This window comes from Ixodes scapularis, unplaced genomic scaffold, assembly GCF_016920785.2.
Source record: "Ixodes scapularis isolate PalLabHiFi unplaced genomic scaffold, ASM1692078v2 PGA_scaffold11__112_contigs__length_91849675, whole genome shotgun sequence".
Taxonomy (NCBI): Eukaryota; Metazoa; Arthropoda; class Arachnida; order Ixodida; family Ixodidae; genus Ixodes; species Ixodes scapularis.
This window is the reverse complement of record NW_024609837.1, coordinates 42,050,757-42,077,175: the sequence shown is the minus strand read 5'-3', so window position 1 is coordinate 42,077,175 and position 26,419 is coordinate 42,050,757. Positions and strand designations below refer to the sequence as shown.

Here is a 26,419-nt window from a genome sequence, read left to right as displayed (position 1 = left end):
TCCCGCTTCTGCCAATGTCAGGGAATGCCAACCGGAAACGCGGTACAGGGTTAGAAGGCGATGCCGAGCGCCATGGTGACTGTGCAATCTACTTACTCAATACTTGTTTTCTTTCTTACTATTTCAGAACGTTGTAATTGTATCCTGTTCGGGACCAGGACAACGATCTATCGGTGAGTATTTTTTTTAGTCAGTTTTTGAAGTGTGTATACCTTCTAAAACTTCTCTTCAAGACAGATAAGGTAACATTGCCCGAAAGGGCAAGGTAAAAACACATCGCACTAAAAACGAGAGAAGTTCAGACACCTTAGTGCTCTTTCAAGCAAAACGTTGCAAATCGCTGCTAGCTCCGAAAGTTCATGGTGGGCTAACCTGGGCTTTCTACGTTAACGCCCCTCGCTTCGTTCTTCGGTGTTGTGTCCGGCTGATGAGGCAATATCATTGATACAATGTCCCATAGGAGGAAAGTTTTCAATTTTCGGGGGGGGGGGGGCACGAAACACCGCCCCCCCCCCCCCTCCCCCGTAAGGACGCCTTACCAGATTACAAATGCGACTTCGTCTAGCGAATAATCATTCGAAATAAGTCATTTTGCAGTGCAACGTGGTAATGAGAATGAAGCTCTAGATGCAGGAGCAGCCGAATAAATGTACGAGTATACTTAATTTAGCTTTGTCATCTTGTTAGTTTTGATCGCGAACATTACTCTCTATACATATATCTCCGTCCTAGTACAAAAGTAGCAGTTAGTATCGTTTTGTTTGTGATGGTTGCTGGAGCAGTATTAGCGTGCAAGCTCCCACCTCACTCCTTTGTGGCTCGAATGTTGAAGTTGAAGGGAACGAAGACAGTGAAAGTATTAAAGACAGAAAAAGACAGAAAGAACGGTTGTTTAAACTTTAAACCAAACAAATGAAATGCGAGGCTTGTTTGATGCTGGCTTGGCTCTCCCCCCACAAAGAAAAAGAAAAGGAAACGACATCCCTGCTTGTCCTCCTCACCACCCCCCTCGTAATGTCGAGGGAACACCCAAGTAGACAGCTACCATGGAGCCAGGCTGGCGCTCGGTAGCTAATCCCGCGGCCAGGCGACTCGCGATCGTCGGTCGCTGAAGCTTCGCTTTCTCGGTCGTGTCTGGTGGCGCTTTCGAATTTTGCCGCCTGTTGCCGCCATAGAACAACAATAAATCGCCGACAACACGTAGATGTTGCTTTTTTTTTTTTTGAACAATCCGTCGGGCACATTTTTTAGAACGCCTTTGAGTGCCAAAAAAAGGCATTTCGCTGCTGTCACTAGTGCCAGTGAACGAACCACTTTACTTTTTTCATCAGTCCCTTCGTCTTGCCTCTGCTTTTTTTTTTTTTTTTGCTTCCGACACCTCAATCATGACGTGCCTGAGCTCCTTTTTCGCCTTTCTTTGTTCATTTTGTAGGGCAGTGGCGATTTAAGCGCCTTAACAATTGCTGTCCTAATTGTTATGACCCGCACGGAGTCCTTTAGTTTTTATTTCCCGCCGTCTACAGGCTTGTTTCCTTTTTTATTGCTATTTGCTATTTATTTATTTTTTCGACTGCAATTTTTTTTTAGATGCTAAAAAAAGTATCATCGCCTCCGGCGGAAGCGATGGGACTTGCTTTTCTGAAGAGCTCGCGAGTGGTGAGGGAAGAACCTGAAATTGGCAAAAAAAAAAGAAGAAGCTGCCTCCCTTTGTAGTCGGCGCCTACACGATGCTCGATACTTGACACAAACTGAGTTTATTTAATTGTCACCGGTAAATTGCTATATAAGTGCATGTTTACGAGCAGTGTATTTTTTCATCGCGGTTCGGTGAAATCAAAATGTATTTGGAGTCATCTGAGTGCTTCCTCTTATATTGTGTTCGATTTGTTTACCGAAAACAAATATAACCTACGTTTAATGTATGCTTTTTAATACACTTTTTCTCGGGTAATGCCCTTCTTCCGTTTGGCCGCCTTGTGTGATGTTATATACTATATTCACTAGCAGCTTCAAAAGTGTAATGCTTGCTATTTTTACGCTTTCAATTGCGGCACAATTAGTTCTTCGGCACTGTTTGAATTGAACTTGGTTGTTTTTTTATTTAGACACCAGGTCTAGTGTAACCGGGCGAAGGGCGGATTGACTCTGCCTGACGCGGCTCTATTACCCGTTTACAGTGCTCAGAACGCGAAAAAAAAAACACACACACTCAAGAAGTACAAGGAGGTGTACAGGTACATCGAGAGTGTCCCAAGACGGCGCAGGAGTTGATCCCCTGATCATCGCGGTTTCACCCTGTCTCATCGCAGTTCGGATAGGCTCGGACTCAACCTCGGTGGACAGCACACGGACGGACAGTAGCAGCAGCAGGGCCGACTCAGATTACCAGGTGGGTGCGGATCGTCGCTATGATGTTCCAGCCATTGGCTCTTCGCCCCGGCTATCCTACATTCTAAGACATCCGAAGCGTCTTCCTCGAACCATTCAGGATAGCCAATCTCTGCATTCCACAATGGCAGCTCGGCGATCGACAATACATAAAAAGAAGAAGAAAAAAAAATCTGCGCTGCAACATTACACAAGGTGAAAAGTCATGCGTATACTTCGTTTGAGCTTAAATCCAGAAGCAGTCGACGCTACAAGCTGATGGACTAATGAGACAGCGTCAAAAGCACACCATCATGGTTTCATGCTCATGTACGTGTTATGTCATCGCTGAACCTATTCTAAACAGAAAAGGCTTAGTGACGTGCGCTTCTAATGCTGCTTAATTGGTTCCATTAGCTCGTGGCGTCGGCTGCGTCTGGACTTAAGCCGACACGAAGTATAGTGTCGCAGCTCAAACTCTTTCTTGTTTCAGTTATAAGCAGGTTTTTATCCTCATAATTCGGCGAACTCCGTACATCCGTCAATTAGAACGATTTGCTCTCCCCCAAGTGCTTCGCGAGAAAGTTGATGTTTCGTATTCCTTCGAAAGAGTACAGAAGCAAGCTATTGTTTTCCACTTTCAAAACGTGTCGTCCCTTGTTTGGAATTACGGACTGCCAGTCTGCTTCGCTCCATTCACATTTGCAGGAGTGGTAGCCCATTGCTTATGCATCATACTGTTCATCATACAAAAGACACTTTGCAGACATCAGTTACTGCGATATCCGTGGTTCCAATCCCGCGCGTGTCAAGTTTGTCCTTGAACTCGTCTCCATGCGGCATTCGAAGCACGGATCTCGCAGTGACTCGCGTTCGAATCTCTCTGCAGACTCTCTTTTGTACGATGTAGTATGTCTTTTGTACGATGTAGATGTAGAATGAGCGCGGCTTTAGACTAACGTTGCAGAGAAGGTTACAGGGAACATCTTAACCATGGCGAAGCGGTGTTCCCGCACCGCAAAGTAGTCAAACGTTTCTTGTTTCCTTGCATCTTCTTTCAAGATGGCTTTCAAAAAATTTGTTTTCTTTTATGCTTACATTTATTACCTAGGAAGCATGAATTACGGACTATCAACCGACAACCATCCATTCCGCTTGACACAGTATAGAGCTGTAGAGAAAAGGCGTAGTTCAGGTGCGGTCGCCCCGCGTAAAGGCATGCACTCAATCAGAAAACGGTTAATTATCACGTGGTGGACAGTCAAGACTCGATTGGTCCAACCGTCGCATAGCTTCCACTCCACTTCCAGCTTAGTAAGGAATGGAGTATAACATTTCTATTTCGTGTGTAGATATCGAATGGCAAAATATCACAGTTGAAGCAGCATGATTCCGAGAAAAATGGCGCAAATATGTGAACTGATGTTGGTTGTATCTTTTTCTTGCATAGTCAGACAGATTGAGCGATATGGCTGCGTTAACTTTGACACTGGGGTGAGAACGCAGTAAGGATGAAAAAAATGGACCACAAGAAATTTTCCGAGACAGTTCTATTCATTAGGCGTGATTAAGGTCTTAATACCTAATTGAACAGCACAGCCAAAGTCTGTTCACGGAGCGAGTTCACAGCTCGGAGGTCGTGCGGGAAAGCGCGCTGCTGAATCTAAAGACTATCGTCATCTTAAGGTGGAATCACTCCCAGGAACATGAGTAAGCACAAAATGCAGAGTCAACCAAAGTGGGCATATGTGGATGCAACCATTTGCGCAAATAAATCCACCGCGCGGCCCTCACCTCGCGAGACCACGTGACAAATACATGAGGTTTTTGGAGGTTTTTCGAGTGTCGCGGACGAAAATTGACGAACGCAAAGAAATGGACTGAACGCGGTAAGGAAGGTGGAAAAGTAAGGGGGGGGGGGGGGGGGGGGGCAGTGACGTCATGTGATCACGTGCGTGTTTTAGAGCGTGACGGCGGCGCACCCTCCCACCCCCGCGATTGTGCACCGTAGCGCGGAGTAAATTTAGTGGCGCCCTACTTTGTTTCAAGGTCGACATGCCGAAATACAAAGCCTGTCCAGTCCTCGCGCTGGAAGAGGCCCGCATCGGTCACTTAGTATAGAGTGTTTCTTCTTCGCGAAATTGGGTGCAATCTGGAAGCGATTTGACCACTCTGGATGCTTACCCATCGGGGGCGGTGCAGGAAGTGCTGAGTCATGCATGTGAGTACGTATGGTTATGCTCTGTTTCACTCGTCCGATCGCAGCTAACGACGTGCGTTCCGATGAAGCGAATCGATCGGGGTCTTTGAAGCATCTGCCGCCCCCCCCCCCCCCCCCCCAGAAAAAAAAAAAAAAGAAGCCACGCAGAGGGAATGTTCCGTGATCCTACTCTATGGGTGATGATTTAGCCGGGAATAGTAAACAGTCAAAGAGAAGGAGCGCCGTGACGATGCACTTTTTTATGTTGCTCGAGTGGCACCGTCGGGTCGATAGCGTCTACATTGGTCGGACTTGACGTGAGACGGAGTATGATTGGTCCTCAAAGGTGTCTATTTGTTGCGATGCGTACATCTAGGCCATTCCGATAATCGCCGTCTGCGGGCCGCCATCTTGGTCTGCTGGGCAGCGCAACGCTTTCTGAGGAATGCCAGACGCCGCGTTTGCATCCGCAGCTCAGGGACACGGCGTCGAAGTCGTGCCGGGAACTTTTATCTCCAAACTCGTATTTCACATCGCATGTGAATGGTACTATTTAAGGCGCGATCATTTGCATTCCTTTAGGTGTCATTAAAGCCGCGTGACGTTGTGGTCTCGAGGCTTGATGTGACGTTATACCGCGACGTCAAGGTGACACTGTGTCACGTCACATTGAATGGGGTTACGTCACAAAAAGCGATGACACGATAATGTCACTGTGACGAAGTGTCACGTCATAGTTTGCGGTGACAACGTAACGTCACTGTGACGAAGTGTCACGTCACAGTGCGCGGTAACACCGTAATGTCACTGTGACGAAGTGTCACGTGACATTCTGACGTCACCTGCAGTTGGCTATGGGAGGACGCACGGACGAACAGATATCGGGGACTAGGGGTTTCTGTTGTAAAGCCTATCTGCCCTAAAAAAATGAGGTGGTCACTTAAGGCTGTGCTTTATACACACCCGCGGGGCACGCCCGTGGGGTACGTCGTTTAGCACTTATACTACTTTCCATCTGGCCGGCGGAAGCTGTCAGATCCAGAAGTCGCTCTTTGCAGCAGGATGAGTTATGCGGCACTTAAGGGAAAGTGACAATACTGGAACATATTTTCAGGTATTGACGCCGAAACTTTTCCACGCCATCTCCAGAGACTGCTATAGGACGGACACGGCTGGACGTAGGGGAAACAATTCTACTGCAACATAAACACCCATTTTGTTTGCAATGTGTGTAACTCGAAAATATAGCTCTATCTTGGGATACCTTATTTTGACGCAACTTTTTGCGTTTTTAAGGAAACTCCGAATAAAAAAGAAACATTACTCATGGGCCTCTTGACATGTTTGAGGTTACACAAACATGGTACGAACAATCCTTTTATTGAACACTTGACCTTTTTGTGAATAGTAAGTAAAAAAAAAAAAAACGGCATCACATCTTTGTTTCTAATCGTATTAAATTTTTTTTTTTTCGCAGTGACTCGAGGTTTTCTGATTAAACCTAGAATATCGAGTTCAGTCGGACATTGCCCTAAGGAAAATATCAACAAAAAGCAGCTTCTCAACTCCACAACCTTTACAGTTATTATGACTGAGCGAACACTCGAAGAGACCGGCTGCTTCTCGCCTTGGCCGTCAATCAAGCGTCACGATAATTTACGTTGTCGATCAAGATTGTATCGCGTAAGCTTACCACAGTTTCAACGGAGACAGACTTCACGCTGCTTAAATATCCAAAGAACCAAACGAATTAATTTAGTAAAAAAAAAATGTCTAGTAACGAAATCGGTGGTCGCTATGGCGCAGAGCAAAGGAGACAGCATGGAGTCATCCTTGGCGGAAAGCCCCACCGGTGATCATGGTCGGGGTCCTCCTCCAATCAAGGTCCCGCTGAGGCCTTGCGGGGACTGCATGCAGTGCGCGCTCATGGACGACTCACTCCGACGAGCCGACCTCACCCGCCGCGAGACGGACCTCAAGCTTCGGAGCTACGAGAGTCAGATAAGGTCCTTGCAACAGGTAAGGTCATCGTTACACACCTTAACCGTATAACCTCCACCCGGAGCGGCCGTCACATGTTGCTTGTACTCCATACACAAGACACGGTGTTCGCTCAAGGCGGGATGACAGGGTGTTGTACCGACATGCCTGAAACATGTTTGCAGAATGTTTACTTCATGCATATGCAGACTTGGCATGTGTCCTCAGACAGTTTTCGCACGACCGTTCTGGCTAGACCGTCATACAAAGAAAACGCACGCCTCGGACAGCTGCTGCAGGCTGTCTGTTGTGTGGTCTAGTAGCAGTTTAACGGCGGCTAGAGTAGGACCATCCTACGGCAGACCGGCTCACAGTAATTATACTGATTGGTATGATGCAGACGAGTGATTTATTTTTTCTCTTTAATTTTAGTCAGAACAATTTCTATTTTTGACGTTTTTCCGCGTTAAAATGTCGTACATAAACGGGATTCTACGTCAACATTCATTAGCGTAGAGTATTGAATTTTTTTTTTTTTTTTTATTTGCTACACGTGTATTTTATAAGATGCCTTGCAAAGGTTGAAAAAGAAAAATAATATCCGGCGGAGGCTTTTAGTTTTATTAGAAAAACAAGCATATTTTTAAAAAAGCACAATATAATTTCGCGTAGTGATAAGCACTCGTAGATAGTTCATCAAGCTTATTAAATTCCTTCTGATAACGTTGGTTTAGGTTTTTCATTTTTTTAATTTAACAAAGTTTATATGCGCGCAAGTGCCACAGGCTATTCCTTCATAAAAAGCTTTTGCTTGTAATTCAACGCTTTTTTTTTTCAACAAAAAATGTAATGCTTCTGTCCAAGACATAGGGTAATGCCTATAAAAATACGAAGTAAATTACAAAGATGCCGTCCCGCCACTTTCTGTTCGACCTTATCTGTAGTCAATCTAATCAAATTCTTCAATCAGAATAAGAGTCAATTAATTTCGGAGTTCTTATACCGATCGGGCAAGGAAGTTTAGTTTGACAAGTAACGCCATCTTAAACAGTTTTTTTTTTTTACCAACATTGTGGTGGCCCGCGGCTAAAATCACTGTACCCGAATCCTCAGCTTCAACGTCCGAGTGCCCTACCAAACTGTGACGCAGCGAACATGCTGAAATGTTCGGTGGTATAAACTGCCCAATGTTTCCGTTTCTGGTCACTAGTCGCGGTGACTAGCAACCAACCGGCATGCCTTCTGTTCACTGCCCTGGGTTTCGATTTTAGCAGACTTGTAAGCTACTCATTACAAGTCATTTAATTACCTATCATATATTTGTTTTTAAGGTAATTTTTGAATAATATTATTCCTGTTATCAGGAAATATTCGCAAAAGTAATATTATTACCTTTGAAAGTAATAAAATTACTTGTTTCCGTTACTATATTTCCCTACCCTTTCAAATGGCGCCATTTATTTCTACAAGTTTCCTTCCAAAAAATCTTTGAACCATATGTCTCCGAAAGGACGATGTCTACCAAATCGTTTTTTCTTTTTTTTTTTATCATTTAGAAAATAAGTAACTTTTAATCGGGTTATTCTCATCTCATAATTTGGACAGTAAAAATTTCCCTTCTGCAGAAAAAGTTTCCTGTTTTGAACATCTAAAGTAACGGTTAATTTTTAAAAAACGGGCAATTATTTCTCTTATTAAGTAATCTAATTGAATACGTTTTAACCAACAGTAATTGTAATAGTAATCGGTTACTTTTTTTTCGAGTAACGTGTACAAGACTGCTTAATCAAGCTGAGAGCGAGATCGTTCTCGGCTGCCGATTAGACGTGGCACCACAGCTTACGCGTAATAAACCAGTTGTAGACATTATTGACCGTTCGTGAGTTTACAATCGGGAAATATTTCGGTGAGAACGTCTGACCGACATACAAATAGGGAGAGAGGTCGCTAGCGTGTTTGTCCTTTGTCCTCCTTTATCCGCCGCTCGATGTCGGTTTGTGTGCGGCAGCATAACAACTTGAGATTTGCCAACGAAGCGCGGGTTGTCAATGGCTCCCATGCGTGAAATAGCAAACGATCACAATTTCAACCCGCGTCCAATCTTACTTAGCCGCGGCACTCGGTTCGTAGCAGACGATCATCATTTCTTTTTCTTTCGTTGTTTTAGCAGACGACTGGCAACAGAAAGAATAAAACCAACTCAAGACAAGGGACGAGTTTGTCTTATTCTTTCTGTTGCCAGTCAACGTTACCAACACGCTCTTCAGCTAATGTGAGCTGACGACGTACGGTGTTTTCTTGTTTTATTTTCGTTTGCGAATGGCGGTTTCTAGCATACGAACCGCGTTCTCCACTCGTATTGGCAGACGAACCGTCTACGAATGTTATCTCCGCTGGCTCTGCGAGAGAAAAATTAGATGTTTCTCTCGATCTCGCAGTCACCGAAATCGGAACCCAGGAGCTGTGCTTCACCTCTTATCCTCGCAATGCTTGACGCAGGCTTGTGATTCTGCTGAGACGGCCCTTCGAGACGAGAGGTCCTTGCATGCCGTGACACGTCAGGAGCTGAGCCGCGTCGTGGAGAGGCTCAAGTTTTACACCGGAAACAAGATTGCACTTTCTGCTGTTCTCAAGGACTACCGGTGGGTAAGGCTATAATGCCCATCAAAACACTTGTGGTTGCAGTTCAGAAATTTTATATATACGCATAACAACACTTACAGAGATGTCATAAATGTCCACATCAAGAACTGAGCAAGTAAGGCCATACATCGCCTTATCGTATATTGGGCGAGGAAGTCTCCAGGTTCGTTCCAAAATGGACCGTAAAAATCGACGCCTGCCCGTAGTAATTTAAACGTTTTGTTAAAATTGTATTTCACAGGTCGCTTTTTTTCTTATTAGAAAGCGAAGCTCTTTTTTTTTGTAAACAGTAGGGCCATAAAACTTGCCAAGGTCAACGGTGGGCGGCGGCGCAGACAACCAAGACGAGTTGCGGGGTGTGTTTAACGCCCGTATTGATAGATGGCTTTACTTCTTTATCGAAATTGTTCGCGACCACCGTAGTTTATTAAAGTGAACATAATCTTATTGCAATGTACCTTTGGTTTAAAAACAAATGCAGACAATAAAATAAAAACTTAAAGTAAAAAAAAAACGCGTTTGCATAATGACGGCGCTTTTGCTGCCAACGGATTTCGTCTGTGTGTCGTCTGCTTTCTTTCGCTGGTCATCTACACTTTCGGACGCTGCTCCCGACGCCATTTATCAATTCGCGTGCCAAACACACCCGGCAACTCGACTTGGTCGTCTGCGTCACCGCCCGCCGTTGACCCTGGTAAGTTTTATGGACCTATTGTTTACAGAAAAGGAGCTACGCTTTTTAATTTTACAAGAAAAAACCGACCTGTGAAGTACATCTTTGACGAGAAGTTTAGATTGCTATACATGCAGGCGTCCATTTTTACAATACATTTTAGATCTTGCCTGATGACTTGGGACACCCTATGGGCATGTTTGGCATTTCTGCATCCGGGAAACTCTCCATGCAAAGATTCTGTGTTTCCTATATGTTTTCGAGAAGGGCATCTACCTGCACGCTCGTTTTTGAATAAGTTCTTTATGTAAAATCGGTGTTACATCGTTAATAATTTTTCACACTACGCCATTTCTGATAATGATAAGAATTGTTCGCGCACGTCCCTAAAATAAATAACTCCTGGGAACGTGGATATATTAAATTAGTAAATGGCAACTTTGCCGAAGTTCTGAGACCAGATTTCTGCAACCATCTTGCAACGAAAAATGTGCGTACGACGAAACCTATGAGCAATTCACATTCATGAAGTGAAATTATTGCAAGATTTGCTTTTTATTTTCATGGACCTGACTTTTGCACTCTTCAAACATTTCATGTGAATTAAGCTTTACGGCTGAGAGTAAAACTGCAAAGGCAGCAAATATGAGCAATATGCTCAAGCCTGATTCACATGGTGCGATATTACTTGCGATTTCGCAGTTGCGATGGGGGCTTGTTTGGCAGAAAAAGCGTGGTGGAAACAGCGGTTTTCAACGCAGCAGCGATAAATTTTCAAGTGAAATTGCACCATGGTAATCAGGCTCCTATAATGTTCACGCGATTCCTTTCCATCCGCGAAATCGCGAAAATTAAATATCCCGTAATATTGTTAATTTACAATGTGTGCCCTTCGTACAGTGGCCTTCGTGCACTTTTGACCTCCTGATTGCGTACAGGACATTGAGGAACTGCGGGACCATCGCTGGTCCGCAGAGCCTAAGGGACGAGAAGGACGTAGGCAAGGACACCGTGGGAGTGCAGTGGAACCGGACCTTCAGGAAGAGCCGTGGTGCCAAGGTGGCCGAGACGAAGCACCAGCAGGTCATCTGCATCCAGCATCTGAACAGTCTGGGCAGGAACTCGGACATCGGTGTGCAAGTGAACCTTCACTCGGCGAGGCTGGACGAGGATCGCTCTAAGCTAACGGCAAAGGTGAGGCACAGGGACGGACGAAGTTCTTTTGAACGCCGAAGAGCTGTCCAAACCAACCAAAACGTCTCTAGGAGAAATCTGGGAGAGAGGAGCGACGTCAACGGTGATGTTCTCCGGGTCCTGCATTCTGGCTCCAAAGTTTAATATATTTATTTTTCACTCTCACACGGACCAGGACGAGGCAGGAGAGGCCATATGAGGGGAAGGCGGTTCACTCTCCTCGCCAACCGTGAGCACGTGGTCTTTGAATTTGAGGTGAGGTCGTGAAAAAAATACATTTCGATTGGTCGGCTGGAAAACCGCCATGAGGTCACTTCAACAGTCACTCTGGCTGTCACTGCTCGTTCAAGCACCTTCACACGCTTCCGGGCTAAAACGGCTACCGGAAGTTATAAAACAAAACGGATTCCGTTTTCCGAATTATTCCGAGCGACGTTTTGCAAGTTGGTTTGGACCGCCCCTGACTATTTTTGCCTGGTGTAGATTGCAGGAGGCTGTCGTTTAAGTTTCTGTTGAGAAAAAGAGCAGCTGTCGTTGCCAGAATCATAATGTGGGACCGGTTGAAGATACAGTCAAGACAAATTGGTACAAACTTGTTCTCGCTATCAGAGGGCTTTTATACTCTGTTTTACCTTAGTATGAACATCAGCGGACGCTATATGAGCCGTCGTAGCCAATCTAGCAGTGGGTGTATCATGTAAATTCGCGTGGTTGCGCACCTCCGGAAGGCTTCGTTGATGACTCGTAACGTCCGTTGCGGTCCATCGTAAGGTGAAACAGAACTGTGATCAAGGGGCCTTGAGTTTACTGTCAATGGTTTACTGTGTTTTTCTTTTCTTACAAAAAAATTGTATTAAAACACCAAATCTGCGTCAAACACGTGTGCCAATTGTAAACGCGGTGGTGCTAAAGACGATCTACGCAAAACGCAGATGCGGTACGGCATCGCCGCAGTCTTCCAAGACAAGTCGGCCAAGACGCTGCCGCCACGCGTGAGTCGCACCTGCAGCAACCGAATCAGCAAGCCTCTGCGTGGCGTCATCACAGAACGAGAGATGGCGCTGGGCATCCTGAGCAAGGAGGTGAAGCTGCTCCAGGAGGAGCGGGACCATCTGCAGGAACTGCTTACCCACTCGCTGCAGGACGTCGTGCCTCAGCATCTGAATCACGTGTCCAGAGAACTCCAAGAACAGCTCTCCGGGCTGAGGGCGGAGAACCAGCGGTTGCTCGAAAGCTACAATGCTGAACGGGTAACGACGCCATGATGTCTCATACTTAGGGATATCGCAAACCTGGCGAGATTCGAAGTCAACTGGGTTCGACTTTTTCGAACTTTTAACTTCAAGTTAGACATAAGTTCGACCGTTGTGCGCACGCGTAGTAGTAAATACGTTTATTGAACAGAAAAAAAATTATGTTGTTGCCTCTATAGGTTGATACCATCTGGCAAGACAAGAAAGGGGAGGGGGGAATCAGATTTCGCGGATGAGGCCTGAGGAGCGAATAAACTGACCAGTGATGACAATAATTGTTTTCTGTGGGCGTTATTGATGCTTGGGTGGGTTCACTCTCTATAGCTTGAGGGCCTTGCTTCTGGCGGTAATTCTGCAACGGCTTCTAGTCTTCGCTTCTCTGTGACCTTGGAGTTCCAGACCAAACGCATATATGTGGCTTGTTGGCCACACGCTTTACTAAATAGGTCCGGACCGGTCTTCAGGAGACGTTGGTTTGTGAAACCTGGCTTGCCGCGCCGGTGTGATGGCCGTTTTAGTTTGAAGCGTTCGTGCGCACACCCTCCCCCACCTGAGAAACTAGAAGGGACAGTGAAATCGTCCGGGGGCAAGAGCGAGGTCAGTCTATGTTTCCTGGGCCTTCACTCCTCCTCTTTGGCTTCTTCGGAGTCTAGTGCCAAGTGTGACCTTCTTTTGAAGGAACTGAGTTCGCCTTGGGAGTGTGGAAAGATATGTAGTTTAACCTTCGCGGCATCGTCAACTGTCTCATTCCCTGGTATTCCGAAGTGGCCTGGGATCCACTCGATTTTTAAGTCCCCACCTTGAAGTCGAAACTATTCGGCTCAAGACGATTTGCTGCACCGTTCGATTACTGATGCTTGTCTTGGCGCACTAGTTTTCTGCTGGTTTTGAGTCGGTGAAGATGTGCAGGGTCTTTGGAGTTCCTTGGATCTTCTACGAGGTTAGTTTGAAAAGTTCCCGGAATCGCCACTAGGGGGCGTTTTGTTCCAAAATATTTTTATGTCACCCTTTTGTATAAATCGACCACACATTTCAGATTGATATCTCAAACGTCTGGCTTTGACAAGCATTCTAGTCGAGCAACCATGAACATTTTCAAAGATGAATTAAAACGAAATACGAGCGGTCACTAAATATTTTCATTTGAAAGGAAAAACCGCCACCGATATCAAATGCAGGTTGAGTGCTGTTCCTAGGGAATCATCACCTTCGTTTTCAACCGTGATTTTTTGTGTTTCCAAATTCAAACGTGGTAGTACGGACGCAGGTGATGGACCACGTTCAAGACGCCCATAAACAACTACCACATCAGGGCCCGTTTGCTCGAAACGCTAACCGCGGCTAAAGTTAGCCGCAGTACCTAGGAGAGGGATTTTGAGATCACGTGACTGGCTCGATAAAGATGCGGGGAAACATGGCGGTGCCCCTGTGAGTGAGCGCCGCTCGCTTTGGAACTAATATGTCGTTGTAGCTGCAATATCGCGTGCGCTAGTCAGCAACAAATGATAAGGAGGCCTTCACTTTGCCTTACCTGCTCGCAAAGCATGAGCAATGGCCTCGCCGCATTTTTCTAGATTGTCTTTCGATTCTGGTCATTCCAAAGCCTAAATGAAAGCGATAATTGTTGGCATGGCAACGTCTTCGGAAAGCGGATTGCCTTGACTCAATCGGCCGGGTATTGATAGCACACAAAAGCAGACAGCGTCCCAATAAACCTTTTTTTGAATTACTCAAGCATCGAGGAGAACCCTGGAAGTGTAATTCTACGGTTCGCGCTCGCTGGCCTTCCCCTTATAAAATATTTTAAGTAAATAATCATAATAAGCCTTTGACGAACGCGCGTGCAAAACAAAATTTGTTTTAGATTTTTTGCTTTAGAACAATTACTACTGCAGACGCCAGCACGTGCAACGCGTGTAACTACACTCGTAGCATGCATCTCGGTGCTTGGGGGGACGCTGTCTGCATTTGTCTGCTATCAATACCCGGCCGATTGAGTCAAGGCAATACACTTTCAAAAGACGTTGCCATACCGACAATTATCGCGTTCACTTAAACTTAGGAATGGCCAGAATCGAAAGACCATCTAAAAAATGCGGCGAGGTCATTGCTCATGCTTTGCAAGTTAAGTGAAGTAAGGCAAAGCGAAAGCCTCCTGCACCATTCGTTGCTGACTATACTTCATTTCAACTTCGGTACGAGCGCGGTCGATGTTATGAGCCGAAGGGCCAATCAAACAGCGAAAGAGGCACAGCGTCGTGGTGTGCTCTCTGCAGTTGATAGGACCAGCCGGTATTCGCCGTCTCTCTGTGCGTGCTCCTCCGCCAGCCAGTCCTATCAAGCGCAGAGAGCACGCCATGACGGTGCGCTTTTTGCGCTCTTTGATTGGTCCTTCGGCTCATAACATCAGCCGCGCTCGGACCGAAGCTGAAACGAAGTATAGCGCGCCCGATATAGCAGCTACAACGACATATTTGTTCCAAAGCGAGCGCCGCTCACTCACCGGGGCACCGCCATGTTTCCCCGCATCCCTACCGAGCAAGTCACGTGATTTCAAAATCCCTCTACTAGGTACTGCGGCTATCTTTAGCCGCGGTTAGTGCTTCGAGCAAACGGGCCCACAAATTGTGGATAAAATCCATCACCTGGTTTTAGAATGCCACCTCATAAAACTGCGTGAAATCGAGTAAGCAGTGGGAATATCTTCTGAACTAGTTGTTCATATTTTACACAATGAACAGTGATGAAAAAAGCTTTCTGCAAAATGTGTGCCGCACTCGCTCAATCCTGAGCAAAAACGCATTCGAGCCCGAACGTCAGCCGACTGTTTGCAAGCGTTTCAAGCAAATCAAACCGACTCTAAGTGACGATTTGTAACTATGGACGAAAACTGGGTCGACCATTACACGCAAGAAACAAAAAAGTAAATCAAAACAATGCACTGAGCCCGGCGAACCGACAACGAAAAAGGCAAAAACCATTCAGTCGGCAGGCAAGGTGATGGCATAAGTTTTTGGGGACGACAAAGGAAATGTTCTCATTAAGTATCTTGAAAAGGAAAAAAACAGTTACTGGCCAATACTACACAACAGTTCTGAGCAAGCTGAAATGAATAATTGAAGAAAAACACCCCTGAATGGTGAAGAAACAGGTATTCTTTCACCACGACCCGCCCATTCAAGTGCAGTCGCTCAGCAGAAACTGACAAAACTGAAGTTCAAAATCTTTTCGCATCCACCGTATCCGCCTGATTTGGCTTCTTCGGACTTCCACCTATTCTCAAAGCTCAAGACCTTCCAGGCTGGAAAGTAATTTCTGTCGAATGAAGAGGTTGTGGGGGCTGTGAAGAGTTGTTTTGGAATCTCGAAGAAAAAGTCACTTCCGGGAGGAAGTCGAAAACCAGGAGAAACGCTGGACAAAGTGTGTCGAGCTTCGGGAGAATTATGTCGAAAAATAAAGTACAACTTAAATCAGATATATTGTTTTCATTTTAATTTCGGAAACTTTTCAATCTAACCTCGGAGAAACCAAAGGATTGCTAGATGTTCTGCCGTCTTCGCACTATGGGTTTTCTGTACGTTCTTGCTTCTGGGCTCTCGGGAGTTTTCGGTGCACCAGGCGATGTCGGTTTATTCTTCCTCGTCTCTAGCGGCATCACTGTAGATTATTATTTTATTTTCTTGATTCGTGAGGTGCTCGATGAGCGTAGATTATTGTTTTATTTTCTTGATTCGTGAGGTGCTCGATGAGTGTAGATTATTATTTTATTTTCTTGATTCGTGGAGGTGCTCGATGTTCGTGAGGAAAGCTGCGATCAAGTGTTTCTTGCTCGCAGCTTTTCTACGCCCGGATAGTTCGGTCCCTTGAATCTTTGGGACTGGCTTGATATCTACCACTGCTTAATTCTCCAACGGAGGCGGAGGGGTTACGTTGCTGGTCACTTGCAATGTTCTTTCTCCTAGTTCTCGTAGAATGTATCTGACATGCCAAGTTTCTCTAGCCCGTTTCTCTGGTTAATTTGCATCTCCGCTGCTATTTCTGATATCAAGTTAACTTCCGCTGCTTGGCGAAGGTCTTCCATCGGTTTTATTTTTGGTAGGCCAGTGCTTATTCTCATGGCCGCCCTGTTTATCACTTCGGCTTTTCTTTCGGCGGCTTTGTCAATCTCAAACCTAGCGCCGCCTGGTGGAGGAGGGGAGCAGCATTTTGTCAAAGCAACTCAATCAATAAAATGCTGTGCTTTATTTTATATTGTATAAGCGTTAGTAATTATTTTCTGGGATATAAGCAAGCTATTACCTAAATGTTTTTTGCTAAATAGTTTTACATTTTGGGGCAGAAATCCAAGAAGTCGAACATTGTTAAAACATCGAAGGTTCGGCGAACCAGTTTAACGTTAGGGTCGATAAAATTTCGCGATATTTCTACTTGTATTCGTCGGTGGGCAATCTATCACCTTTCAGCAGGCGGTGCCGCCATGGATGGAGAGATATGTAGGGAGTATTCAATGGCGGCCATAGCTGTGTGCGCGACAGCTGAGCGCGCGATAGCGGCGAGCTTCCGCAGTTCTTTTGCAACGTGCATTCCACACTATCAGGATTGCCGGTCTTGACAGCCTATTAATGTGAGCTTGTTATGAGCATGCACTCTGAGCAGCGCCCCCAATATGGCGTCCAATAAATACCCCCTTTACGGTTGTGCCCTTTAAATTGGGCGGCGGCTTGCGTCGCCAAACCAGTGTTTTTGTTTTAATTAAGGTTATTTCACCTATTTCTAATGAGCAAAACATTAACTAATTTATTAACATTAACATTAAGTAATAGTTGTATACAAATTACGATTAGTTTAATAAAAGCGCCTTTCTCGCAACAGGTTGCGCTCACCTTTCCAATAATGAATCGACAAAAAAAGCTAAGAATATTTATAGCCAAAATACTGTAAGTGCGCAGGCGAGCTAGTGGTAGCTAATCATGTAGTTTAACAACTGACACTAAGGTGCAGAAAAAGAATAAAACTCTTAGCCGAAGGAGCGAACACAGAAGGAACCAACTGGCCCAACTCACCATTTTGTTGCAGAAGGAAACGTCTCGAACTCGGCCAACTGGTTTGTTTCTCAAGCATCCAAAATATACCCACACGGCCACTCTCAACGACCTTCTACGCAGAAATCTCCGTTGTTGAAACCTTTTCAAATAAAAATACAATTTGTATTTGAAAATGCTTTTAACAAAAGATGTTTCGTAGAAAGTGGTTGAAAGTGGCTGTAGGGGTATATTTAGGATGCTTGAGAAATAAAGCAGCTGGCTGGGTTTGACAGAAAAATACGAAAACTAAAAGTTCTCCTTTTTTTCTGCACCTCAGTGTCACGTGTTAAACTACATGATAAATATATCTAGGGCCATCTCTCGACATAGGTTCGCACTATTAAGGCTGTTGCTCAGTTGCCACAATGTGGCGCTGCTGGTGTTATGAAACTTTGTAGCTGAAGCATCGTTGCAATTTATATTAACTAAAACCTTAGGTCTGCCCTGCTACTCGTCATAACAAGGGCCACTAAAATTTTAAACGTTTGATTATTTAGTTAGTTGAGCCTGTAGCACCCATAAGGCATCATCGCTCGAAAGCGGCTATAGCTACAAGCATCACACGTTGCCCATGACTTGGTGTGTTAAGACTAAAACCAATTAATTTCCTTTTAGATATAAATATATATTTCAGTAATGAACTAATCGAGCAGCCACTGTGGGCTTAAACACATACTGAACCAATATTTCTGAGAAAGCTGTACACGAAAACTGGCGTCTTACCCTTCTTTATTGCAGAAGGAATATATTACTTTGGCATAGCGTTCACAAAAAATTGTGCATGCAGATCGCCTCGTTATGTTTGCATTTTTTATTATATTTTGTTATTGCTCAATATGTGACAGAGCATAATCATCTAATGTTTCATAGAAAGTATATTTCTAGAAAAAACGTGCTAAAAACAACATTCCGATTTTTTGAGCTTGCAGTTTGTATCAACTTTAAAAGCGCATAAGACGTAAATGTTTCTGTATCCTCCATTGCATTTTGTTTCTTCTTTTTTTCTGTGCCCCCAATGGTAATGTAATGGACTATTTCGGTATATTTTCTTTAAACCCTACTAAAAAAAATAACGTCCGCCTCTGGTCTTAAGGTCATCTTGTTTGATTCGCTATATTTTTATTACTAGTCTGACCGTACAAAAAAATGTTTAGTACCCGAATTAAGGTGTCTAAACTAAATTCTAACTACTTTCGAAGAAAACCAAGTCAGCAGAACCGGTCAGAAGAACGTTTTCTCTTCAGATGATCAGATTAGCATCATGATGATTACCATAATTACATTATCATCATGATGAATATCACGATTATATTATCACGATGATTATAGTCATGATGATTATAATGATTACATTATCGCGATAATGATTATCATGATTACATTATCACTATGATGATGATGATGCATATTATTATAATATCATTATCTTCTCATTTTTTCATAGCTGCTAAGAAAGAAATACTACAACATGGTGGAGGACCTCAAGGGAAAGATCAGGGTGTATTGCCGCATCAAGCCAAAGAGCGGAAATCAACTCAACAACAAGGTGTGTCCTAGACAGTTTGGGCCAGAAATACTTTAATTCAAAAAGTCATCCTTCCTAACATCATGTCCAATATACCCACCAATATAAAAGTACTTTTACCAGAGTCACCTTTAGCTAGCTAATTCTATTCTTGCTTTCTAAATTAAAAAAAATCACAATTGCGCTTCAAATTGCATCTGCTACGGAATCTGAGACTGTCAACAGTTTATTTAAAATAGCATTTGTTCCTAATAGATATAATATTATGTTATAAACAGTCAATAATTCTAAAAATTGCCGGAGTGCTTCGGGGTCTATGTTGTTTAATGATGAACACTGGTAAACACAATTTGGAAGTATTATTTGCAGCCACAGTATAGACTCCACAAACCTTATCTACAGAATATCTAGATGTATATTTCTTATGTCATTAGTTTCAATACAAATTTTACTGGTTGATTATAACATCTGGATTAATTGAATGGTCACACAAAAAAACGACCGCGATAATAACGTGATTCTAAGATAGATATGCTTGCGTTTTAATTAAAAAAAGTATATGTACATTCTTGGAACTCATCCTTCCTACATGCATAGATCTTACCTAAGCGCCATTTTCTTGATAAAAAAGCAATACAAAAAGTACTCTAATTTTGCACTTTTATTAAACAAATACTACGTATCTTAGCACGCTTACTTTTAATATATGAAGTGTACTTTTAATACACTTTAGTGACCTTCGTACTTTAGTGGTGCTACTCGTTTCTTGTTTGTGCGTTTACAGTTACACTTGAGGCTAAATACCATTATCACAATTTAACCCGATGTTTTCTCTATATTGTCTGTAGGCCTTCGTGAATGTTTTGGAGCCGACTGACGACTACACACTGATCGTGCACACCCAGCGAGGCGACAAAGAATTCACGTTCGACCGCATCTTCCTGCCACAGCACACTCAGGAGGATGTTTTCACCGAAACGAACGTAAGTTTCAAATGTTTTCAAACAATGAACTCTTTGAGGGCACACGCCGTACATCTACGGCGGCAATTACGAATTCAAAAGTGTTAGCTTTTCAGACCCATTGGCCCAGACAGTTTCCGCCTCGGTATAACGCACACGTTGGCCCTCAAGGCATTTTATTTTTCGAGAGAGAAGAGGCGAAAGCTTAATTTATTTCCTCAACTCAAGCAGTCTGGACCAGGCGAATGAGAATCCAGCACAGCCGCCCGAAACTGCATCGTCGAATGGGTCGTTTATATTGTTGGAGACTGTACTTCGAGCCACCCTATGCGGTAAAATATGATGGTCGTCAATATATCCTATCGGAATTGATAAAAAAATAAACATACGTAGGACTTACCCCTGAAGGCGGTAAGTCCTACGTATCACTGTGGACACTCCCTAGAGGAGGTAGCGTTATCCCCTGCTGGGAGGCTGGAACCTTACACCCTTGCTTAGGGGGTAACTATGCTCCCTCCAGTAGAGAACTTTAAGCCCTTTTGGATGTAAAAATACATGCATAGAGGGCCTGTTTTAACTATTTTTGGTTGTAACTTCAACCCCTTTTGGTGGTAACACTGACACTGAAAGTTTTATGGAGCCTCACACACTGATTCTTTCTAGGATATAAATTCAAACCCTTTTGGAGGTAAGAACACCTGCATAAAGGATCTGTTTTTACCTCCTTTTGGGGGTAACACCGGACGTTTTGAAGGTTTGTTACCTCCTTTTGGGAGTAACACTGCACGTTTTGAAGGTCTGCTGTTACCTCCTTTTGGGGGCAACTCTCATCCCTTTTGGTGTAACACTGCATGTTTTAAGGCTGCTTTCACCTCCTTTCGAGGTAGAAGTTACACTGGTATTCTGCATCACTTCCTGGAGCAGTATTTCCACCCGTTCTGAAGTGGAAGTTTTGCACCAAGAAGTGGTGAAGTGTTTCGAGAAAACCTGCCAACACAGATGAAAACCTAGCAGATATAATTTCATTATTGCTTCAGTGAAATAGGATACAGAAATTGTATTGCAAGATACCCTCGGGAGGTGGTATCTCACAGTTGTGCTCCTTTCCAGAGGCAGTAATAAAATAACGTCATCACAAATGAGGACACTACTTATTCAGAACATGCATGACGATGCGTTTTTATTGCAAGTCATAAATACAACGTATCACATCTTAGAACACTCGCAAATAAAATAAAAGCCTGCTACAATTCAAAATTGAAGGACAAGACATATAATACCAGAAATTAGTATCAGACCTATGTAAAGGCTGCCTGACATCTCTTTCCAGGAAACCCCACATGCAAAAGGCAAAGAAAGCAATGCATGACTATCAGTGACTTCACCATCACATGACTAGCTGTAAATTCACCTCCGCCTTTAAGAAACACTAAACATAAGAATAACTATGGAACAGCAGAACATCAGGTACCGGGAACAAACATTTTCAACTTTTGAAATTTGGTGAATGTCATTAAACTTTATGTCTATATGAAAAAACAAAATATTAGCTTAAAAGTATGACATTCCCCGTCCGGAAAACCACCAGCTTGAAGCAGCTAATAAGTAAAAATAAAAAAATGCAATACACACCACACCCCCTTAAAAAGAAGAATCATATTTTAGATGTGCTTCAAACAACTACTACTCTAACTCAGCATTATGTTGGGAGTTGTTACGACAACAATTTTATGCTCTAACCTTAAGAACAAAATGACACTATATGTACTTCTCTGATCCAGGATTACTAGAGTTTATTAATATACTTTCTCGTATTTAAACCTCGCAAGCACAAATCACTGTGTACATGGACGCACAACCCTCAAATGCTTTCAGGCGGGTATGAAGTAACCTGAAATAAAATAAATATGTAAATTGGAAATAAATTATATACAAAGCAAGAAGCGGTGATTATTGAAGTTTCAAAACGGGGATAATAAAAAAAATGTGATTGCCCTTCTGTAACTCTCAGAATGAACTAACCCACCTTATGGCAGACAACAACAACAAATAAAAACACAAACATCAAATAGCCTACTTCTAAGTTCCTAAACCTGCATAGACATTCAAATAGGAAAATCATTTTTTGCATCTCTTTTAGGTTTGAAGGCATGTGAAAGGGTGGAGCTCCAAATTTCGAGTGTTTCAGACCAATAAGGTACTCGAGCGCAATAAATGTGCGCCTGAACGTGTGATGGTACACAAACTTAAAGATGAAGTAGATGCAGAATGCAACCAGGAGTGCCTCAGCAGGCGACGCATGCTCCGAGGTTTATCGCCTCCACTGCCACTTAGCTGGGCAACTCAGGATCACATAGGCGTGAGCAGACAGTCACCGGGTACATTCCACTGCCTGCCTGGAACCAAAGAAATGAGGAAATAGTGTGATATGAAATTGAAGCCTATTATACCCCATTTAAAGAAACTGGAGAAATATATGGTTTCTCTTAGACGCATCTAAACCATTTGATGGACCACTGATGCCGAAGTTAAACAGTGTCAGCCATATACACCCGACATGAGACCACTTTAACTGTCTAATTACACCATTGACTAATATTACCACATGGCGGGTGGTAATCGTAGCTTAGTAAGCACTTTGTATTCGCCGGCCATGTTGAAATGTGTCACCCCGATTTACTTAGGTGACAACAAGTTTTAGTCAAGGGGTACAACTACTGCGGGCAGGTGACTAGCAACTCAGCACCACAGCCGACTCTCATGACCGCCAGCACTAACTGCCGAATGCCGAACTTCGGCAAATATATATATATATTTTGCATTTAGACATGAGAAAAACAGAACACGACGAGGACGAAGACACAGAAAACTAACGCGATGAAAGAGTGTAAAAGACACACGCAAGTGCCGCGTGTGTCTTACTCTAATTTATTTATTAAGTATACCATCAATTTTCTCCAAGAAATGCACGAACACCACACACTCGAAGAAACAATTAAAAATCAAAAGCCCCGTTTTAAGCGAAAAATGCGCACAGAAAAATTAAAACAAAATATCTGACTGCTCTTACCTGCAGAAATCACTGCTAACAACTCCACGAGATCAGTTCAAGGTAGCAGCAGCAAGATATAGTGGTGGTCCCCAGTAGACATCCAGGACCCTCGACGAAATCACCCTTAAACATTGGCACAGAATGGAATAAATATATTCAATCAACTTGAAGGCAAACGTGAGCCATCTAACTTCTCCTACTGAATTACGGTAGAATGCTTTTAAAAATGTGCAATCACACGCAAAGAAAATCCCAAGACAACCAAATAATTGCCGGCAATAGCTGAATTACCTTATTCCGTGATATGCTACTATTGCTGTTCGTGAAGCACACGAATAATTAAAGGGGCGGTGCAACGGTTTTAATGTTGAAAGAATTGCCAGTTTGCATTTTTTATAGGGCTGGGCAATTGATCGATTAACCTTCCGATTAATCGATTAAGGCTTTAATCGCGATCAATATTTTTAACCGGTTAATCGGTTTTTTAATCGGTAGTCAAAAGAAGTCCGTTCCCAGCCAGGTGCAATGAGCAAGGTTCAATTCTCGCGATCGCGAAGCGCCACGTGTTCGAGGATATACATTACAGTGTGTTGAGGATCTATTACACATCCTGCCCAGGCAAGACAAACAAGCACAAAAACAAGCTGGGAAGCTAACAGCGCCATGGTTACTTGTTCCAGTATTCGGCACGTAAAAATGGACGAGTTCACGAGTATGAAAGGCAATCTCGCTGGAAAGTTTGGTTTTAAAGTAAACTCCAGCGGTGAAGTTTTTAACTCGAAGGAAGTCCACTGCATCATCTGAAAAAAGCCGTTTTCGTACAGTGGAAGCGTAAGTTCGCTTCAGTATCGCCACAGCGAAGCACCCATGTAGCTGCAGCGAGGACCATCCGCCAAAACGCAGACAACAATCAACGCCTTCTCATCGAGGTTCCTTTTTCTGAAAAAAAGAAGAAAGCATCGCCCAAGCTCTGGCTTCTTGTCTTCCTGTCGGAGAATGTGGACAAACGTCTTTGACTTCGGAGCTGGAGCAAACATATTTATCTATATGTATCCTCAATTCTAAATGTCCTTTGCACCGTGTAACAGAGACTAAAACAAGTCTTCAAAGGCAAGAAGAGTTGTTGCATTCTTCTTAATATGTTATTTATAAAAACTAACGCAACCGATTAATCGATTAATTAATCGATTAAAGGGTGGCGATTAATCGGGTTAAAATTTTTAATCGACGCCCAGCCCTAATTTTTTATATTGTTTAAACAAGCCCAAGTGACCAATAACGCGTCACCTTTCCCACAAAAATGGCTATTCTGCTGCGTAATCGCAAGGCCAAAAACGAATTATTTGACGATCTGCAGCCGCCAGTGGTGGCTACGGGAACTAAGATGACGGCGTCTCCTGGGGGATACGCGGAAGTCAACAAACATTGTCCTCCTCCGCTGCTACACTCGCCGTCAGCCCCGTGGCGAACCGTCCTTTGTGTCCATCGCTCGCCGCGACCTTCGACGAGGTTAATCCTTTAAAAGTCAACAATTGTGGAGGAAGCGGCTGGGGTCTCTGAAGAGAAGGCCCAAGGGGAAACCACGTGAACCCCCTGAGACGTCACTCGAAAGTCGGCGTAGAGAGTTGAGAGGCACTTCGACCTTCGATTTGTTTCATTTCTTTTAAAATAAGAACTAGCGCCCGCAAGAAAATTCGGCTTTCGGTTTTTCGTTCTATAGGTGACGCAGATTAATTTCCGCAGTTAATTGGCCAAAGTCTGAAAATCGTTGCACTGCCCTTTTAGTTCAAACATTTATATTAGGAATTTCGAGGTAACGTGACGTTTGACATAAAATGTATTTTTAACCATGTTAGACTAAACAAGAAATAACCTTGATAGCAAAAATCAATGTTTAACACTGATTTTTACAAATATCAACGACGTTTGGGATCGATCAAGGCGGTTGGTCGGCGCCACCAGTCAATGCGTATCGACTCTTGATCTGCAAAAAATACAATCTTATGAGATTTTCAACGGTATTATCAGATCCTCAAGTCAACGTCGAACGCCTTGGGTTGCCAAAGGCATGGTAGCGCTTTTTTGGACGAGGACAAAAGAAAGAAAGACAAGACAGACACGAGCGCTGTCTGTGCGACGCACAAACATCCCCAAATGGATGGAATCCCTACCCCCTCCCGCTCTAAACGCAAGCGACCCCTGATACACATGCCGTCTTCTCGCCCGGACCCTGCCGCGGCAGCCGCCGCTCCCCCCCCCCCCCCCCCCCCCCCCTTCTCCGCCTGGACACAGATACACCAAGAAAGGCTGCCACTAGTAGACGCATGTCAATCTTCTAAATATGCGTTAGTGCAAACGAGAGTCATCCTAACTGTTGCCCTCTATGATACCCGATTGTCCAAACCGTGACTGCGTACGCACCACACTCCAATTTCATCGAACGCTCGACGCCTTCAAACATGTAAGCATGTCCGCCATTCATTTGTCTAAGGAAGACGGAGGTCGCCTTCCCGGGGCCGTCGCAACCGGACAACTATCGCCCAGGCAGAACATTTCCCTATATCTGCATACGGTGCACACGACTTGGATCTTCGACTGAAGTCAATACAACGCTTTCGGCAACTTCGTAAGATGAGATTGAAGTCAAGAAAACAATGAAGAACGGTCCCCTGCTGACACGCCTCATTCGAACGTTCGAGTTCTAGGTGAAAAGACCGTTATGACCGGCAAGCAGACTTGTGCCCGTCAATCGAAAAAAAATAATGATTTACAATTACGATTACTTGAACTAATGTGCAACTGATTACCGTTGCATATTACTCGCAGTAAAAAGTGATCGAATGACTACTTCCTTACCTTACTTGATTACTGTTGCGTTACTTTAAAGAAACTTACAAAATAGATCAAATGTTTACCGAGTGTTTTTGGGGCGGGATTTTTTGCCTCATCTAAAATAAAACCCGGATCAAATGCACTTAATTAGGTTTTCCACATATGTTTAGATTAAAAACTTTAAGAGGTCGAATCTATAAAATAATAAATGACTTAAACTGGTGCTTGAGATAAATGGGTCCTGCGCTGATGAATTGATACAGTGTTGCATCACATGAACACGAATACATTTGGGCATTCCGGTGGAGGCCACACACACCACTCCAATGAATCCTTGTTTATCATCAGCGTACTGCAGAACACTGTTTCCATCTGCTTGCACTGACTGCTTCATGTTGGTAAAGGACTATTTTTGTTAATCTAGACGATTTAGCAGTAAGAACAAATTATCTAATAGCTTCTGGATACGTTTCGAAGACTGCTGTTTGATGAAGGAAGCTATCCGACCGAATGACTTCTTTTTTTCTTGTTCGCCAAATTGAAATATTAATGCTCAAAGTCACAGCTGAATTTAGTAGGCCGTTAAGAAATGATCAAAAACTAACATCATTAGTTATCAGCACGCGTCCACGTCTCTCACATGTTTACAGCCGC

General features: G+C 43.7%; 1 protein-coding gene across 1 annotated transcript in view; it reads left to right on the top strand.

Moving 5' to 3' along the window:
* LOC8031180 (kinesin-like protein KIN-14I) overlaps nt 1–26,419 on the top strand; it is a 57,141-nt gene that overhangs the window by 5,726 nt on the left and 24,996 nt on the right. The window contains exons 2-9 of the mRNA XM_042288978.1: nt 128–173; nt 2,310–2,389; nt 6,374–6,586; nt 9,047–9,193; nt 10,839–11,057; nt 11,990–12,307; nt 18,839–18,940; nt 19,768–19,902. Of these exons, the coding sequence (XP_042144912.1) occupies nt 128–173; nt 2,310–2,389; nt 6,374–6,586; nt 9,047–9,193; nt 10,839–11,057; nt 11,990–12,307; nt 18,839–18,940; nt 19,768–19,902 (1,260 nt within the window). The remainder of the gene's footprint in view (nt 1–127; nt 174–2,309; nt 2,390–6,373; nt 6,587–9,046; nt 9,194–10,838; nt 11,058–11,989; nt 12,308–18,838; nt 18,941–19,767; nt 19,903–26,419) is intronic.